The sequence below is a fragment of the Chanodichthys erythropterus genome, chromosome 12 (assembly GCF_024489055.1).
Source record: "Chanodichthys erythropterus isolate Z2021 chromosome 12, ASM2448905v1, whole genome shotgun sequence".
Classification (NCBI taxonomy): domain Eukaryota; kingdom Metazoa; phylum Chordata; class Actinopteri; order Cypriniformes; family Xenocyprididae; genus Chanodichthys; species Chanodichthys erythropterus.
In genome coordinates, this window is record NC_090232.1 from 39,615,355 (window position 1) to 39,635,446 (window position 20,092).

Genomic DNA, 20,092 nt, shown 5'->3' on the forward strand with positions numbered 1-20,092 from the left:
CTTTATCCATACTGCCGCTGATAAACAGCTCAGTGTATTAAAAAGAGAGGGAGAGCGAGGCTCAGACATAATCAAAGTCAAGGTCCATTTAAGATGGCTGTTTGAGGCAATGGGCAGGTGAGGTGAGTGGAGGCGGCTGTCTGTTCTGGTGCACCGGGGCGATAGCGGTATAACAGCCTGAGGAGATGAGAATAGAGGGTTTCAGTAGCAGGGGTTAAAGGCAGAGCCAGAGCCTCAGAGTCAACACAGGACTTGCATCACAAACACTTTGATACTGAAAGAAATACCAATGATAAGTTGTGTTTATTATTTTAGGCTTTTCTCCACATCTATTGATAGGTATATTATAGAAAGAATAGGAAATGACGCAAGTATGACTCACATTGCACTAGGGATCCCTGAGTACTCGTTGTGACATCTATGATCAATGCTTAGCTGGAGATGGAGGAGGGTAACTAGCTCCTGAGCAACGGGATAAAGCTGTTCATAATATTGAATGGACCTTACATATGGATGCTGTGATAGGCATCCTATAGGTAGACGTGGATCAGCTGAGAGTCAGCTGATGCAAATTTGACTAATGTGACCTGCCAGAACTAATCCTATGCTTGCTTTTGTTAGCTAACTAGTACAATCTTGTAATTCAATCATGTGACAAAAGTATATGAAATAGAATGAATTAATTCTGCCAGGGAAATCACTTTGATACTACTTAATTGGGTCACTTAAAAATTACTTAATTCCGTGATGGTGAAATTATGTGAACAAATTATGTTTGTTTAATTTATGATTCATGTGGGACCAATGTACAAGATTAAGTCATGTAAATCCAGCACACTTTTTCTTTTCCCTCAGTGTAGAATATATAGTTTCCATATACATAATTATTTTATAGTGTACAAAGTCCCCATAAAACATGGAAAGAGACTGGGTTCAGTAACATATTTTTAAGACATGAATACGTTTATTATGCAAGGATGCATTAAATTGATCAAAAGTGACTGAAGACTTTTACATGGTTGCTAAATATTTCTTTTTCAAACAAATGTTGTTTTTTAAACTTTCTATTTATCAAAGAATTCTGAAAACGGCTTCCAGAAAAATATTAAGCACTGTTTTCGACATTGATAAGAAATGTTTCTTGAGCAGAAGATCAGCATATTAGAATGATTTCTGAAGGATCATGTGACACTGAAGACTAGAGTAATGATTCTGAAATTCTTTGTATCACAGGAATAAATTATATTTAAAAATATATTCAAATGGCTGACAGTTTCTTTAAATTGTAATAATATTTCACAATATTACTGTTTATACAGTATTTTTGATCAAATAAATAGAGCCTTTGGTGAACATAAGAGACTTTCAAAAGCAATGGTAGTGTATATATATATATATAGTATATTATATTTTTGATATATTTTTACTAGTGGGTGCAGGACACTATAGTTCATAAATGTAAGTGAGGAGAGCAGAATAAAGCAAACTGTGACATATTATACCCAAAAATTCCTCTTGCAGTGGACTACCAGTAAAATTGATAAAAATGTGGAACCAAAAATTATTCATACACTTTGACCTGACCATGTTCTGCTTAAGTGTTATCTGACATAAGATTTTTTATTTTTTTTTTGACACAGTTTAACTCTGAGATCTTGTCATATTTTATCACCATTTTTTAAACTATAGTGAATAAACTGTATTAATGAATGAAATGTTCAAGGTGGCTGAATACATTTTGGTTTGACTGTATATTAGGGCTGTCGATTTAACATGTTAATTAGATTAATTAATTACTGTGAAAAATAGCGCCGCAAAAATATGACCAGAGTGCATGTCTGCACATTGTTCAGCAAAAATTCAGCCCATGCTGTGCAAATGTCTCCATTTATAATAATTATCAGTAAATTGCTCATTTGTGAGTCTTGTGCTCTAAAAATTTTCCAAGGACTTTCACATTGATGATTTTGCATCCAAGGAAGCATTTACACAATGGATGGTCTCTGTTGTAAAGATGACAATAATGTATTTTTTTAATAGCACTATACATCTGAATGACAAATATTGGAACAAGTTGTAAATAGAAGTGTTGAATTGTTTAAATTTGCCTGTGAAGCTGTATTTGCATTCTGGTGGACAGTCAATATTACACGCAGCCGAGCAAAAATTGACTTAAATGGGGAAAGATGAACTACAATGACAGAAACCACAACAGATGTCTAAACAGCATCTTTAATAACAACTTTGTCCTCTACTATAATGGATTATTGCATCTGTGCCTTTTAATGTTATTCCACAGTTCTTCAGTCTGGGAAGAAAATGTTTTGACATTAAGCGATTTAATTACAACAATGACTCTTAAGCTATTAGCAGGGTGTAATTAAGAGCACTGCAATGTTATGTCTCTCTTTTGCTGTCTAATTGCCTTTCTGGCCCTTAATTCACCGGCAGAAGGGGTGTGTGTTGAAACTAGTGTGTTGAGAAAGAAATAAAGGCTATAGTTTGAAGATGTGCATTACTCTTTAGGAATATCAGTAGCCATTGCACATAGGCTGAATCCTTCAATGAGCCCCAGGGCTTTTTTTTTCTCCAATATTGCAGCGGTGAGTACAAACTTGGACTCGGAGTATTGATTTGTAAGACTGCTTCAGCTCTGGCCACATTGCTCATTGTAAATTATACTTAGGCTGTCTATTCTTGAGCTATTGTCTTATAACCAGTTGAGTCCTGTGTGGTAATAGCAGATAAAACAAAGATTATTTACCTGAGGTCGGATAATTCCCTCTTTATGAGGGAAATGGCCTTTAGTGAGTATCTCTAGGAAAATACATGGTGGTCTTCCCTTTATTGGCTTTGCGGAAGCCCATAATATCTAGACCTTTTGGTTTTGTAGTGGCTCTCTGACAAAGATATTGATTGAGGTTTTTAGGAATTCAATGTGTGTATAACCGCTTGCCCTCACACGCTTGCGTCTAATAATTTCTTGGCCGGGATTCATTCTGTATACATCATATCTGATTTACTGGAAGCCATCAGCCTCGTTTAAAATTAATGCAACCCTCATAAATGCAGGAGACGGTAACATATAAATCATTAAGTCGTATGCAATTAATGTCGTTTTGTCCAGGTCGCTGACATTCCAGAAGACCAGCTGCTGGTGGCCGTGTTTCCTGGCATTCCGACTGCTGCGGAACTCTTCCTGCTTCCTCCACGGAACCAATCGGATGGCAAGAAACGGACAGAGGAGGATCTGGAGCAGGTTATCTGATGCAAATTTTATGGTTTCACATTAATGGTCAAGGTTGAAATGCGCTTAAGAATGATGGACCTTTTATCAGAATAAAAGAGCAGCTTATACCTGGAGCTACAATGAAAGTAATTGTCAGCGCAAAAGGAGAAGATGTGTCAAAAATATCCCGAAGGGGATTGCATGACATTTTTACCTATTTTCTTTACCCTTAAAGGCAAAATTATCTGTGATAATAGTGGAAAGACTAGTGTCTGATTAGTCTTGCATGACAAGGACATGCCACAACAAGGGTCTTTTACAGTAGGGACTTCTGAATTTAATACACTTTTGAGGGTCAAACATTTATTGGTAGGCATTATAAGCGCTCAAACAATATGTATTTATTTATTTATTTTTGGGATGGCCGGTATATATGATATCTACGGTGGCCCAGTAGTACACAACACAAAAAAATTAAAAAAGCAAACATAAGTTCACAACACAACGAAATCGAGCCACAACGCAACAGAATAAAGCCAGAAACACAACGGAATAAAGGCACAACACAATGAAATCGAGCCATAGCACAACGGAATAAAGCCACAACACAATGGAATAAAGCCACAACACGACGGAATAAAGCCACAACACAACGAAATCGAGCCACAACTCAACGAAATCGAGCCACAACACGACGGAATAAAGCCACAACACAACGAAATCGAGCCACAACTCAACGAAATCGAGCCACAACACAACGGAATAAAGCCACAACACGACGGAATAAAGCCACAACACAATGGAATAAAGCCACAACACGACGGAATAAAGCCACAACACAACGAAATCGAGCCACAACTCAACGAAATCGAGCCACAACACAACGGAATAAAGCCACAACACAATGGAATAAAGCCACAACACAATGGAATAAAGCCACAACACGACGGAATCGAGCCACAACTCAACGAAATCGAGCCACAACACAACGGAATAAAGCCACAACACAATGGAATAAAGCCACAACACGACGGAATAAAGCCACAACACAACGAAATCGAGCCACAACTCAACGAAATCGAGCCACAACACAACGGAATAGAGCCACAACACAAAGAAATCGAGCCACAACACAATGGAAATGCTCCCGACCACTAGAGGGCTCTCAGAGCTCGGTAAAGTTAGTTTTCCTTGCCACTGTTCTATAGAGTTGTCAGTAATATCAATACCAAGATTAGTTTAAACAGTATGTAACCACCGTATATGGACATGAAATATTAATTCAAAATCACCTACGTACTTGTGAATGATTTGACGCGATACCACGACGCATGATGAAGGGAACGTCTGCCAATCCCACCAAGTGGTTAAAATGTATAATCTGTATTCATTAAAATTACTTTTAACATTTAAAAACAGACATATTCAAATTCCAAAGCTTGTCAGTCTTACCAACAGGAACTAACAACCTTTGAAATTTAAACATGTCTGTTTTTAAATGTTAAAAGTAATTGTAATGAATACAAATTATACGTTTTAACCACTTGGTGGAATTGGTGGATATTCCCTTCATCACGCGCCGTGGTATTGCGTCAAATCATTCACAAGTATAAATATGAAGCTATTGTGAACGTAGTTGATTTTTAATTAATATTTCATGTCGATATACAATGCTTACATACTTAAAACTAATTATGGTATTGATATCTTTGTAAAACTGTCAACTTTATAAAACACAAGCAAGGAATAGTAATATTACCGAGCTCTGAGAGCCCCCAAGTGGTCAGGAGCATATCCGTTGTGTTGCGGCTTTATTTCGTTGTGTTGTGGCTTTATTTTGATGTGTTGTGGCTTTATTTCGTTGTGTTGTGGCTTTATTCCTTTGTGTTGTGGCTTTATTTCGTTGTGTTGTGGCTTTATTCCTTTGTGTTGTGGCTTTATTCCGTTGTGTTGTGGCTTTATTCCATTGTGTTGTGGCTTTATTTCGTTGTGTTGTGGCTTTATTCTGTTGTGTTGTGGCTTTATTTCGTTGTGTTGTGGCTTTATTTTGATGTGTTGTGGCTTTATTTCGTTGTGTTGTGGCTTTATTCCTTTGTGTTGTGGCTTTATTCCGTTGTGTTGTGGCTTTATTTCGTTGTGTTGTGGCTTTATTCCGTTGTGTTGTGGCTTTATTCCGTTGTGTTGTGGCTTTATTCCATTGTGTTGTGGCTTTATTCCGTTGTGTTGTGGCTTTATTTCGTTGTGTTGTGGCTTTATTCTGTTGTGTTGTGGCTTTATTCCGTTGTGTTGTGGCTTTATTTCGTTGTGTTGTGGCTTTATTTCGTTGTGTTGTGGCTTTATTTTGTTGTGTTGTGGCTTTATTTCATTGTGTTGTGACTTTATTTTGTTGTGTTGTGGCTTGTTTCCATTGTGTTGTGAACTTATGTTTGCTTTTTTAATTTCGTTGTGTTGTGCACTACTGGGCCACCGTAAATATCAGACTATTTCATTTTACGATTGTAAATAACGATTTTTACTTCCTGATTCTGTCATTTTCATTGCATTTTCAAAAATTTTAATTTTTTAAATCATGAACAAAAAGCAAGTAAACACCAACCAACAGTGCACTCAATAATCTGGTAAATCTGTGCTCACTGGGAATCATATATTCTTAAATAATGCTAATTTTACATACAGTACACAGTAAATATACAATGACATAGCTGGAAATTGGATATAGCGCAGCATAGTCTAAAGTTGCTTGCTTGTGCATGTCCAGTGTCAACCAAACTGTCCTATATGCATCCAATTCACATGGCTTGGATCAGTACATGCGTTTTTATACAGAATACAATGCACTCTTCAGCTAGATTTGTCAATGTTTAACAGGCATTTAAAGACCTGTTTAAATGATTTGAATGCGTATATGCTGACAGTATATTTAAAAAAAAGTATTATAGCATCTGCCTTTCTATTATTAGACAGATCTGTTAAAAAAAAAAAAAAAGACAGTAAACTTATGAAGAGAAAGTAATGGCACTTACAAAATTAAAGTCCTGCTCACTATTATCGTCACAACGAATAACTTATCAGGCCATATATCAGTCAGCCACTAATTATTACTATTTCTCATACTTAGGGCTAGGTATTTAAAGCCCTTTTGATCCAAAACCTAAATTGTTCTACTGGCACTACCACTTCACAAAATTAAGCTCTGCACTTGGGATCTCACAGGTGTAATCACAACTGGCAAATTACACTCTTAAGAATAACAACACGTTTTACTATTTGGCCAGTTTTGTTATTGATGCTGCAGAAAGAACTATAACATCATCTGGGCACTCACTGACTCTCAGCCTCTCTGATGAGAGAGATGTGGTATGTGTGTCGCACTGCAGTTTATCAAAATCTGATATTAGACATCACATTGTGCATCATCTCCACTGTTATGTCTAAGTAGGATCTGTATTTCATACAAACAAGAGCGCAGAATCCTGTTTACAAATACAAACAAGGCTATTATCTACTACAGAAAATGTAGCACAGATTTTGCTGTTATGGACATGAGTGGTACCTTACATTTTTATGATTTTATTTAATTTTATTTAATTTTATTTATTTATTTTGTTTTATTTTAGAGAGATACCTTATATTGTCTTACATTTTATTTTATTTTATTTTATAGTGATACCTTATATTGTCGTACATTTTATTTTTGTTTTATTTTATTTAAATTTATTTTAATGTATTTATTTATTTATGCATTTATTATTTTAGAGAGATACCTTATATTGACTTTCATTTTATTTTATTTTATTTTATTTTACTTTATTTATCCTAGAACACCTTAGCAACTGGTACTGCATACATGCCAAAACCACATAGCATCTTGGCAATCAGCACTCACATTTTCTGAAGTCTGCATTCTGTAAATAACTTTTCTGTATGCTGTTTTCTTCCTAGATATCAGAAATCCTGGTCAATGCATTGAATCAGATCTCGGTGGAGTTCGAGTTGAAATCTGGCTCCCGGGTCATCGTTTACATCACGCAATTAACTTTAGGTAACAAACTGTTGAAATTATATTGTTTGTAGCTATTTCGGTACAATTTAGCTGATAACTGAAATGTGCAACTGCTTATATTTGATTACCTTACATAGTGATATTTCAGTTGATCTCCCTCTCTAGTCTCTGTTGGGTGCTGTATACTGTTCCCTACATTCGTCTGGGTAATTATGTTGATTGCTTTCTTGAGACCAGAAGCTTGTCGGCACTATATATTGTTGAAAGATTGGACTTTTATGCTCCACTAGTGATGCTGAAAGCCTTATGGAAGATAATTGGATAATTGCTGTCCAGCAATCATGGCTTGCAAGATCTTCTCAATTTCAAAGAAGAAAAACAAAGTCTCCCCTGAATAGAATGAGGTTTTCTGGTTTGTTTATTTTATTTTGCCAGTTTTTGAATTATATAAAAAAAAAAAAAAAAAAAAAAAAATGTAAATAATCTGATTGGGAATGGAAATCTAATTCAGATCTTGTTGCGAAACATCATAACATTATTATTATTATTATTATTATTATTATTATTATTCAAAATCACTCATGAATAATCTCAATCTTGATGTTCAGTTCTAACGACTCACTCATTGAATCATTCAGAGATTCTTGAGTCACTCACTGAACTCTAAGTCAGTATAATTGTCATTAGTTTATTTACTGACTCATTGTTCATAGCATGACTATTTAATTATTCATATTTAGAACTTTAAATTTATATTTATTTGAATAGTGTTGTTTTTTAGTGTTGTTTAATCACTGAGGAATATTTGCTGAAATTGAAACTGAAATTGCATAGTTAAGCTAGAATACATAGGGCCCTATGATTTCCGCGAGGTGGAAATTGTGGATGGAATTGTGGATTCCAGTCATTAAAATGGGATATACTGTATAAGAATGCCACCAAATTGGTTTCATAAATCAAAAGTTGGAGTTGTACAATTAATCAAATTCAAATTGCAATATGGAGGCCATCTGTGATTATTAAACCGCTGCTTAAATATAAAGTCTGCATGTTCTGCATGTCTCAGAATGAATGAGTGAACTTGAAATCATGACAGAAATATATTGCCTTCATTATTACGACAGAAACAGTCATGCGTTTGATTCCTAGGGAACATGCATGAAACTAAAAATACTAATAAAAAATACTAATAAAAATAACACATATAAAACATGGGTCAAATGAATAAATAATCTGAATTGGAACCAGAATCTCAAATAAAAAAATGTCATGTATGCTTTTACTGAATTCACTCTAATTTACCCTATATTCATCATAATCTTGTAGACTGCCACATTTATATCATTTGGCTCCTTTACTATTCTGTGTCATAACTAGGCCAGCCTCGTGGTAATGGCTACTTATTCCTTGTAGCGATAATAGCATCAAGGCTCTCTTACTTTGACTCATGGTCTGTGCTATTACCTGCTTTTACAACAAAACATTGGCTGCCTCCTTGGCCCATTTCTTTTCTCGTTTTTGTAGCCAAAGTTCTGGAAAGCTTTCGTGATTCTTCCAGGAAAGGTCAGAGGATTCATGGGGCTATCTTTCAACAGCATAGTCACAGCCAGTGGGTGTAAAGCACCCATGAACGATTTTGAAGGGATGCCAACAATTGGCAGAAGTCCCTCTGGGAGAGCGGAAGGGGTTTTTGTGGAAATTATGTTACAGGAGATGCGATTCAAGATCAGTTCTTTATTTCACTTGTGATAAACAGTGTTAGCTCTGCATGAAATGCCATTTTTAGACTGGTACATTTTGTTCTAAAATACATATTGTTCAGAAAATATTGTTATTGGACAAAATTAGCTGTGAATCCTCTTGCAAATATTGTGCTGTTGAAAGTAAGGCCAAAAGAATTTAGTATTTTACATCATCTGCCCTTGATAAGTGCTCTGACTTTCATAGGTTATCATTAATATGAATCAAGTGTCATATCCTCAGAGAAAATAGATACTGAATTGGTTTTAGAAGTATGTCTTTTTAAAGCTGAAGTGTGTCGTTTTTATGCCACTAGTGTCACCAGGAGATTTTGTTTTGAAGGTCATTTCTCCGCCACTGGTCAAACAATGTTGATGGGTTGGGATGCTAAAACAGAGTAATGTTTTCAAAGCAAATTATTCTCTGAATATTATGTTTGAATAGGAGAAAGTATTTTAAAATTCACTTTATAAATTGATATAAAGTGATATATTATATTAGACAGTAATATAGTAAGTTATATATATATAACAAGTGACATTAAAAGAGTTATAAAAGATAAAAATAATCCTTCTTACAGTTCGGAAAAGCTAGAGTGAATTATGCATGCCCATTGCGCGGACATTCGCGTGTTTTATCGCGTGAAACACCATTGCAGCTTGCATTCTCGCCCACCGGTAGGCCTATTTCCCTTTACAAATGCTCTACGAAGGCATCATTTATGTTGTTTGGAGTGCTGTGGGCTTATATTTTATGAATATGAAACTCACTGACAGAAGGCTGCTTTCAATTTCCACATGCGCTTTGTGAAGGGTGCTCATGCAAGTGGCTGTTTAAGTGTTTAAATGTAGCCTGCTTGCATCTCAAAATGCTTTTATGACATGAAATTAACGTAAACACAGTCAGTTAAATGTCTTAAAGGAACATTCCACTTTAAAAAAAATAAAAAATAGGCTAATTTTCCAACTCCCCTAGAGTCAAGCAGTTGAGTTTTACCATTTTTGAATCCATTCAGCCGATCTCCAGGTCTGGCGGTACCACATTTAGCATAGCTTAGCATAGTTCATTGAATCTGATGAGACCAATAGCATCTCGCTCAAAAATTAACAAAGAGTTTTGATATTTTTCCTATTTAAAACTTGACTCTTCTGTAGTTACATTGTGTACTAAGACCGACAGACAAAGAAAAGTTGCGATTTTCTACTCTGATATGGCTAGGAACTATTCTCTCATTCTGACGTAGTATTCAAGGAAGTTTGCTGCCATACCATGGGTGCAGCAGGCACAATTATATTACCCAACGTCTCTCACAAATGTCTCCATGGTTGCAAGGCATGCTCCCTGTGCAAGCAGGGGGCCACAGGCACTGCTTAATTGCGCCTGCTGCACCCATGGTATGGCAGCAAAGTTCCTTGATTTAAATTCAGTCAGAATTTTTTTTCATGTTTTTCATAATCTCAAATGTGATAGTCTTTATGTGATCAAAATACAGTAAAACAATATTATTCCACAAAACTATTGAAAGTATTGTACAGTTTTAAAAAAAACTGTTTTCTGTTTTAATACATTTTAAAATGTATCATTACTCCAGTCTTCATTGTCACATGATCCTTCAGAAATCATTCTAATATGCTGATCTGCTGCTCAGGAAACATTTCTTATTATTATCAATGTCAAAAACAGTGGTGTTTAATATTTTTGTAGAAACCATTATATATATATATATATATATATACAGGGCAGGACTTAGGGTGGTGGGGGCCCCTGGGCTTGAGTCACTTTCGGGCCCTACCTTCTATACATTACTTTAAATAGAACAAAATGATACACACACAAGCTATGTATTAGAGCTACACAATTCTGGATAAACTGAGAATAAAAATAGAGATCACGATTCTGAACAAACAACTTCAGCAATAAACATAAATTATGTTATTTTGTTAAGTCTATAAAAATGTTAATTGTTAATCTGAATCATTTATTTAAAAAAAACTTTGGTTTGAATGAATGATTAAATTCCTCAATCAAATACACTTGTTTCATAGATGAATCAGCATTTTGAACGAATCTCCTGAATGAACGATTCAATGACAAATGTTTTTTTAAGTAATTTGTCGCCATCTGGTGGCGTAACAATATAATCGATCCAATCGTTATTTGAAGTGCAAAGCTACTTTCAAAAGGTGACTAGTACAGTATACAGAGTTACATGTTTAAAAAAAAGACCGTTATAATTTATTTATATGATCAATTATTAAAAAAGGTTTTCTAATAAATAAATAATGATTAAAAAAGTTCAAAGTGATCATGGTGTTTATTGCAATGCACAAATATATTGGTCAGAATGAGAATAAAACACTTATTTACCTGGAAAACATACTGAAAAACAAACAAATACCTTGTAAGGTTGCAATCATTACAAATCATTTGTATTACATATAAATAGCTAAATCTATGAGTGTATAAATCTGTTCTTGGTAAGTACTGACATATTGTATAGATTATATACATCTCCAGTATACATATAGGCAGTTTTAGGCTGACTTTGACCTACAGTATGTCTACTACATCACATAAATTACAATCTTAGAGAATAATATATAACAAAATTAAATAAGCATTTTCTCATTACCATGGCATTTTAAAGATCATTAGATGTAATTTAGTACTCTAGCAAAAATACATAAATAGAACTTCATAGAACATGCCTAACTTTGTTCAAATTTAGTGGTAGGCTAATATAAGATAGCAATTTTAATATAGGAAGTGCCTTCTGTCAGCATAGTGGAATACTAGCGCGACTCGAATGAAGTGCACTCAACATTTGTACATATGCCACAAATGTGGTTAAAGGATGGCTGTAGTCGGCCAATTTCATGTAAATTCAAGGTGAGGTATTTAGCAGCCGCAGATCTCAAAAAAAAAAAACTTACCGATCGGTGCGATTTGCTGCTTAAAGTCGGATGAGTTGAATACGTACTGAAGCCATACATGCACTTTGCTGTCTTTATTGCAGATGAAGCTGTTTATATATATTTGTGAAATAAACGCATGTTTCCAACATTTACGTGCAGTAAAAAACTGTTCATTCAAACCTTAATGCACTACTTATTTCAGCGCCTACAGGCCTTTGTACAATGAAGATCAACATAAGCTTATTCTTTTTAAATATCAAAGTCTATTTTTATACTTTTATTTCGATAAATATGGCATACATAATAATACAAATTGTGTTTAATATAATACTATTTCTATATGAAAACTGTTAATGTTGTAAAAACTGACTCATGTACATGGCATTTTTACCATAGTAAAAAAACATTGTCATTCGTCTCTTTATTGCAGAACAAGATCGTCGCATACAAAAATATACAGAGGATTTACAACAGTACTCATTGTTATAGCAGCAAATGAACAAAATCAAATTATTTCTCCAGGGAATAACATTAAATGAACACATAGGCTACTTCCGTTTTGTATTTTCAATACACTTCTTACAAATTATACAATCTTAATATATTGCAGCAGTTCAGTTTAAACTGGTTATGATGTAAAATTATCTCAAATCTTCACACTATTAATTCTTCGGACTATTATGGACGTACACTTCCAGATGTCCATTATTTGTAAATAAATCTCACAAGAACATTATCATATAGCCTACCAATTTCTAAAAATAAAGACTTTTTTAAAGACAATATTCCTTTTATTCCAAATAGGCTAACAGATTAGTGTGGACACACAATCGTTGTGATAAAACTCAATTCAATGACAACATTGCAAATAAAGTTTCTGCTCGTGGAAACCCTAACCAAGGCAGTTTCAGAAAGTAAATAATAAATATCATTACCAGAAGAAGCCGACTGTGTAAATCCTTGACATAAACCGTTCGCATTTAAAGTTATTAAAGCATTTTCCCGAGAAGTCGCCGGCGCGAAGGTAACAACTGATACACTGCTTTGCGGATAGGCGGAAGTTAACTGACGTCATTGTGAAAAGGGTCTATTAAATTAAAATTTTCATTGCAGGGGCAGGACCAGGTAACAATGCTAGTCCAATCAACAAACTTTAAATGAAAAATTAAAAGACTGACATATTATTGAAAAAATCTAACGTAAATGGGCGGGGCCCCCTATTGGGCGGGGCCCATGGGCTTGAGCCCAGTCAAGCCCAATGGTAAGTCCGGCCTTGTATATGTATATATATATATATATATATATATATATATTAGTGCTGTAGTACTTTTTTGTAACACGTTTTTCGGTGATATTTGCACTCGGACTTCTCGGACTTGGTCATTGGTCTCGCCACAAGTCCTAATTGGTCTCGACCGAGTCCAGTTTTTCAGTCCCACTTCTTACCGATTCCGAGCCGATCTTGTTTTTACCAGCGGCACAGGCAGTAACGTCAGCTGCGCATTCTCGCTTTCTTCTCTCACGGTGAAGTGACACACACTCGCGCGGGCGCCTCCTCTCTCTCACTCGTCTCATTTGCTCCGGTTCTTTTTTTACAGTCTATGGTTCCTGCAGGTTTCGTGCTCACACCGAAAGCGCGCGCACCACTGATCACGCGAATAAGCCACGCTTAGTCTCAAACAGAGACAGAAGTCAAACAGAGTCACAATTACCAAAATGAGTGGCTTAATGCACTTAAAATATTAAATACATACAAAATTATGTCAAAATGCTCGTCTTGGCAATTATTCAGATAAACACAATCAGTTTTGGATCGCAACTCTTAAAGGGACAGCAGTCCAATATTCCTGCTGCTGTCTGACATGTTATTTAAAGAACAAAAGAAAAAGAAAAAATGCGCACATCCCAACTAAACTCAGGGCAGGTGCTCGATCATAAAGTAACTCCAAAATAAACCAAAAAAGAACTGCACACTGCCATTGCTGCTCTCAGAATTTAATAAAAAGACAACGTTTCGACCAAAGAGGTCTTCGTCAGGTCAGGCAAACAGTAGATAGTGACAAAATGTCACTATTTTGTCACTATCTACTGTTTGCCTGACCTGACGAAGACCTCTTTGGTCGAAACGTTGTCTTTTTATTAAATTCTGAGAGCAGCAATGGCAGTGTGCAGTTCTTTTTTGGTTTATTTAAAGAACAAAAGACAAAGAAAATCACTTTCTGCTCTTGACTGAATACGTTTTTAACTTTAATGGTAAGAATAAGTCTGTATTTAATATTTACAATAAAAAATACAGAAATTAATGTAACCAACGTGGATGTGTTATTTTACATTTGATTACTTTAATTTCTGTAGTATTTCTTATCTAAATAAAAACCTACTTAACCTGAAAAACTTAGTTTCATTGCTCTCTATTCTATTGCATTTATTTGCTGTTTGGAATTTTTTTATTTGTTCTTATTTTATTACTATATATATATATATATATATATATATATATATATATACAGCTATGGAAAAAATTAAGAGACCACTCCAAGTTCAGAAATCAATGTTAAGTGGTCTCTTAATTTTTTCCATAGCTGTATATATATATATATATATAATTTTTTTTTTTTTTTTTTTTTTGGATTCTTTGATGTTTAGAAAGTTCAAAAGAATGGCATTTATTTGAAATAAAAAAACATATTTAGTAACAATGTTAAAGTCTTCACTGTCAATTTTGTAGGGCTGCCGTAGAGTAAAGATTTTTCTGGTCGACTAATAGTCCTTAATTTTAAGCGATTCGTCAACTAATCGCACGTTTATTAATAAACCATATAAATTATAATAAAGAGTCTTTAATGCCTAGGTAGCCTAATCAGTGTTCAAACGCACACATAAAGCTTGATGATGCTGACTTGTCATCTCCACAGTAGTGCATGTGCATACATGCACGTTTCATACGGATGACATAACCTGAGTATATTTGTTTTCCATTTGAATTGGTTCATTTAAAAGTAGACATTTCGCTTTCTACAGATATATTTTTAATATCTATGAGGCAAGTGTACATGGAGTTTTCGTTCTTACAGAAAGAGAGATGGCAGAAAGCGTACCCCATTTGCTTTCATTATTTTACAAAAGCATGTTTTGTTGTTATTGTAAGTGCACACACATAAAAGTAGACTCTTCACAGATTCAAAAGATGTATTACTCTTATCTGTATAACCAAAAAATTGCAAAGTATTTTAAGTGCAAGTGATCGCGCTGGCGCCTCCGTGTTAGCTTTCATGCTGCACTATTCAGCTTTTGCACAAACACTTGAATAGTCTACCTTTTCTAGGGTAACATTAAAGCGAGTGGCCATGTAAAGTTGCTGCTACTTACATGTTTCAGATGATGAGCTATATTTGAGGTCGATGAATGATAGGCAAGCGTTTCAATGTCCTTCCCAATGTACTGTCCTGCCCGATGTACCATATAGACCAGCCGTTAACGATATGTCCATCACAGACTGCGTTACTTCACCACTTGCTTTGGATTTTTTTTCCTGCGACTAAGCGCTTAATTAAATTTTTTTTTTTTTGAATAAGCCTCTACTCATTGACTAACGGTTAGTCAAATATTAGGGGGCAGTCGTCAAAGGAAATTAACTTCTTTAAAAAAACAAAATAAAATCTTACTGACCCAACAATTGAATTATATTATATATGAAGTAAGATCTAAAAGATGTATGAGTTTTTTCTTATAAAAAAGAGCCAGTGTATTAACTCTTGTGTTTGTCTTTGTCGCAGCTCCTCTGGTTGACTCCATCCCAAGACACAGCAGTTCTGCTATGCTGATGCTTCTGTCGGTGGTGTTTTTGGGTTTAGCTGTATTTCTCATCTACAAATTTAAGAGGTACATCCACACAAACAGTTTTTACATCACTCATTCCTTTTACCAGGGCTCCAGCATTTGAACTTCATTTCTTTTCATGAACACCATTGTTTTCATTTCTGTTTATCTATATATAAAGTATAAAGTAAAATTTGATGTGACAGTATCAGGAGCGACTTTCCTTTGCATCAGGGAGTGCTATTTTTACTCATGCTAGTTGTGAGATCTAGTTATTAGTTTGCATATGGTAGAAAAAACCTTCTTGTGAAAGTGCAGGAAAATATCAATGGATTGTTTAATATGCAGCCATGGTTCCTCTACTGGAAAACTGTTTTGGAATGCTTTGAATAATTTATTTGGTCTCAAAATAATTCAAATGGAAAAGACTCGGAAATGTTGAAACAATCATTAATAATGGATATAATTTTTCACCTCCCACCCCCGAGTAATTTAAAAAGGAAGCATATTTATGGAAATGTTACACTTGAAAAAACAAAGCAATTAGCTTACAAAATTAATAGTAATTTGAAGAAGAAAAAAATGTGAGGAAAAAAAAAAAACATTCTAATTCATAAAAAATAAAAAGTGAGCTGGGAAAATGGCAAACGCATTAAAGTGTGGTTTGTGTGTTGCAAAAGCACACCATGAAATTTGGGGGAAATACAAATACATCTCTGTGATTTGTTCTGGGTTGTCCCGCAGAGTTATCAAGACAAGTGGCGAATGTATTTTGCTTCTCACTACCTCTGATTGCCTGGGCAACTTCTTCTACAGAAGTTATTAAATATACTCAACAATCATTATTTCAGGAATACAACGAAGGATTGTGATTGCAGTCACACAGTATTTACCAACTTGTTATCTCGCAAATTAACAAATTATCATGTGTACAGCCCTCACCTTGTGTTGTCATGCGTGTTATGCCAATTTGCTGCTGAAATGGGTGCATATTCAAACATATTTATTGACATTTGTCTGTTTTGGTAATTTGATTTGAGATGATTTTGATTTCTGAATATCTGCTCAAACAAAACAGATTGCAATTCCGTATTGTGCCACTAGTGGTGCATAGAAATTACACTACACCTTTTGATCACAATGTTGTTGTTTTTCCCAACAAAAAATTGTGCAGAAAAATCCCCTGGATTAACATCTACGCTGAGGTGAACCATGAGAAAGAGCAGGAGATGATCAATACGGTGGGCCAGAATGACGCCACACCCAAAATCACCCTGAGTGAGTTGATGGAGAAAGAGCTGGAGGCCCGTGCCAAACGTGAGTGAAATTAAAAAGATTTGTGTAAGATAAAACTTCAGAGAAAATTGGGAGTTTATTGGGGTAAAATTTGTAGTTATTAGTTAATAGTGAGAATTATACCCTAATCTAAAGTGTTACCAAAATGATTTAATTAGGGCTGCCCCTTTTTACCCAGGGTTAAAAGCGATATTTAGAATGACAATAACCTGGGGTTAAGTGCTGTGTGAAAAGCCCTTATACTAAACATTAGTTGACATGACGAGGCTTTGTCGACCAATTAGTCAGTTAGTTGCAAAAAAAAAATAAAAAATCCACAGAAATAGGTGAAGTTACGCTGTCCGTGAGGGACAGATGGTTAACACAGCTGGTCCGTGTGGTAATTGTGTTGGGCTGGAAATCCAAATGTTTGACTATTATTAATTGACCTCAGACATGGCTTATCATTTGAAACATATTAGAAGCCTAATGTTTACATGGCCACTCGCTCTAACGTTAAACTAGATAAAAGAGTGCTATTATTAGGGGCATATTCAAGTGTCCGTGCAGAGTGTGGAAGCTAAAGTATAGTGCGCTTGCTGCATGCTTAACTTAGCATGCATTTCTCAACTATACTGTGTAGATGATGAGTCAGCATCGTCAACTTCATCTTTGCAGCTGACACTGACTCAGAAAACACTAGTTTATAAATTATTAAAATGTTCAGACAGTCTCCTTGCTGTTTTTTTCCGACACATTCACAATCATTACTTTTGCAGGTGTGCTGTGGCAAGCTTTAATTTATATTTTAAAGGCTTGTTTTTATGGTTTAGTATTTCTCTGTAATTTAGAACAGTTACATATAATATTCTTTCTCAGCCCTGAAACTGAAACCATTTTCTGATGCCACTCCCCATATATATTTAAGTAATTAAATTCATATCATAAACATCCGACTAGTCGACTAATGGCTAAAATAAGCAACAACTAGTCAACTAGAAAAATGTTTAGTCAGGGGCAGCCCTAATTCACAGAATGCAATTTATTTTAATTTGCGATAATTTCTCTAAAATTCCATTTAAAACTATCTAAACACAGCAAAAGTTTCTTCAGTGTACAGTACATTAAAAAAAGCAAAAGCTTGTATGATATGGCACTTAGCAAAAGTTGCTAAGATAGGATTGGTCATTAACTTTTTAAGGCGGGGCTTAGCAAACATAACACCAACAGTACACTAAATAAAAACTCCACTTATTTCAACTTAATAAACAAATTATCTGATAACTTCAAATTTCAACTTATATTAAACTGACTTTAAAAAATCGAGTTCAATCTTGCATAACTTGAAATTGCTTAAATTGTTTTGATGAGTTAAAGTAGTGTAAAAAGTATGCTTCCTTTATAGTTACATTACAGTTTTACAACTTTTTCAGGATCCATCTCTGACTACTTGTCTTTTTCTAGTACTCTTAGGCTTAGTAGTTCCTAAGAAGAAGAAAAAAGAAAGGACAAGTTTTTTTTAGCCTCAGGAATATTTGAGTCACAGACCTGTGTGCTTTTATAAAACTACCGTTGCGTTGGCGAGATTTTCCGTGACACTCTGTTTTCCACTAAAAATATGAATCTTTCATCTTTCCGAATTACACAGTGAAAATTATCAGACCAAAAACACCCTTTGGAATCAGCAGAGTTTATAATCTGACACATAATGCATGCTAATGAGAACTATCTACATTGGGCCCAAGTGTCCTTATTTCCCAAGTGGATGCTTCTGTGATCATGTAATTGCTTAATAACTGCAAATTAATATTTAATTGGTGCTGTTAAGCAGTGATTATAAAAGAGCACTGATTAAACTATAAAAGGGGTCAAATTGGGGTCAGTGTGATAACAACAACTGTGATGAATAAACATGCAACATTCGGTGCCATGCGGAAAATAAATCCCACCACTGTTTCTGTGGGTGTTTAATAGGGGGAAGAAACAGTTGTATATTTTGCTTGATTTCTTACTTAATGGTTCAGTTTCTTGCCTGCTTTACATTCATTTGCTTGCCTTCACCAGGATCAATTTTTAATGAGTCTAATACTAGGAAAACTTCCAGTCTGTTCATTTATAGATGATTAATATATAGTTGGGTGTATAATCAAGCATTTAGAGATAACATGAAATGACATTTGCTATGCATTTAACTTTGGTCATGCTATGCATTTCAAAGCAAAGCCATATATTAAACTTCAAATCATATCGAGGCTTGATTTTATCCAGTGATGTTTGATTAAATAGTGAAAATTAGGTCTGGGTTAAATCGAAGTAAAGTTGTTTCTGAAGTAGAGAAACTTATTTAAATTAAATTCAGGTTTTTTTTTTCTTCTAAACATTTGTTAAGAAAATAGTTCATTTTGATTTGTTGAATTTTGAAGGCTAATGTGTCATTTCTGTGTTTTTGACAAGTAGGCGGAGTGATCAACACCTGTGAAAGCACAAGGGAGATCCCTAACTGCACGAGTGTCTGAAAACGTCAGGAAAAAAAAGGTGGAGGCGTATTGTAAAAATGTGTACAGAGGAATCACAATTTTAAAGGTTGACAGTTTTCCTTCTTTGCTTTTTTTGTAATTTCAAAACACTGTCATTGTTAATAGTTTTCTAAGGAGCTCAGATTTGCATGGGTGTCTTGTTTGTTACGATCTGTGTGGAAAATAAGAACTGAAAACATGCTTAGGAAAATTGACCAACTTTTAAAAAATTCCAAACGGTCCATTCTGAATATTACAGAACAATGCACATAAGTTGGGGGGAAAGCCACTAAACCTCTCTCGGTGCATTTCCTTTGTGCATTATCTGAGTCAGTTTTTCAGATAGACATAAATTGTGGGGAAAAAATGGCTTTTAGTTTCAAAAATTTTGATTTTGTTGGGTCAGATCTTATGCCAAGTTTGTTCTGATTTTCACACGTTATGAAGAGTGCTTGTAGTGACTATTAACTTAATTTTTACGTTTTCAATCTCTTCAGTTGGTCATCTCATTTTTGTATTTGTTATAACTTGAACTGAGGGAGCAAAATTGCAGCTGAGGCATGCAAAAAAAGCCAACAGTGTTTATATCCCTCTC

At 34.8% G+C, this 20,092-nt stretch overlaps 1 protein-coding gene across 1 annotated transcript in view; it reads left to right on the forward strand.

Annotated features, from left to right (window-relative positions):
* The window catches only part of sorcs3a (sortilin related VPS10 domain containing receptor 3a), a 282,904-nt gene extending 263,355 nt beyond the window's left edge, over nucleotides 1-19,549 (forward strand). Inside the window, exons 23-27 of the mRNA XM_067402597.1 lie at nucleotides 3,128-3,259; nucleotides 7,172-7,271; nucleotides 15,664-15,769; nucleotides 16,881-17,023; nucleotides 19,439-19,549. Coding sequence (XP_067258698.1) covers nucleotides 3,128-3,259; nucleotides 7,172-7,271; nucleotides 15,664-15,769; nucleotides 16,881-17,023; nucleotides 19,439-19,497 — 540 coding nt within the window. The 3' untranslated portion in view covers nucleotides 19,498-19,549. The remainder of the gene's footprint in view (nucleotides 1-3,127; nucleotides 3,260-7,171; nucleotides 7,272-15,663; nucleotides 15,770-16,880; nucleotides 17,024-19,438) is intronic.
* Nucleotides 19,550-20,092: the final 543 nt, after the last annotated feature.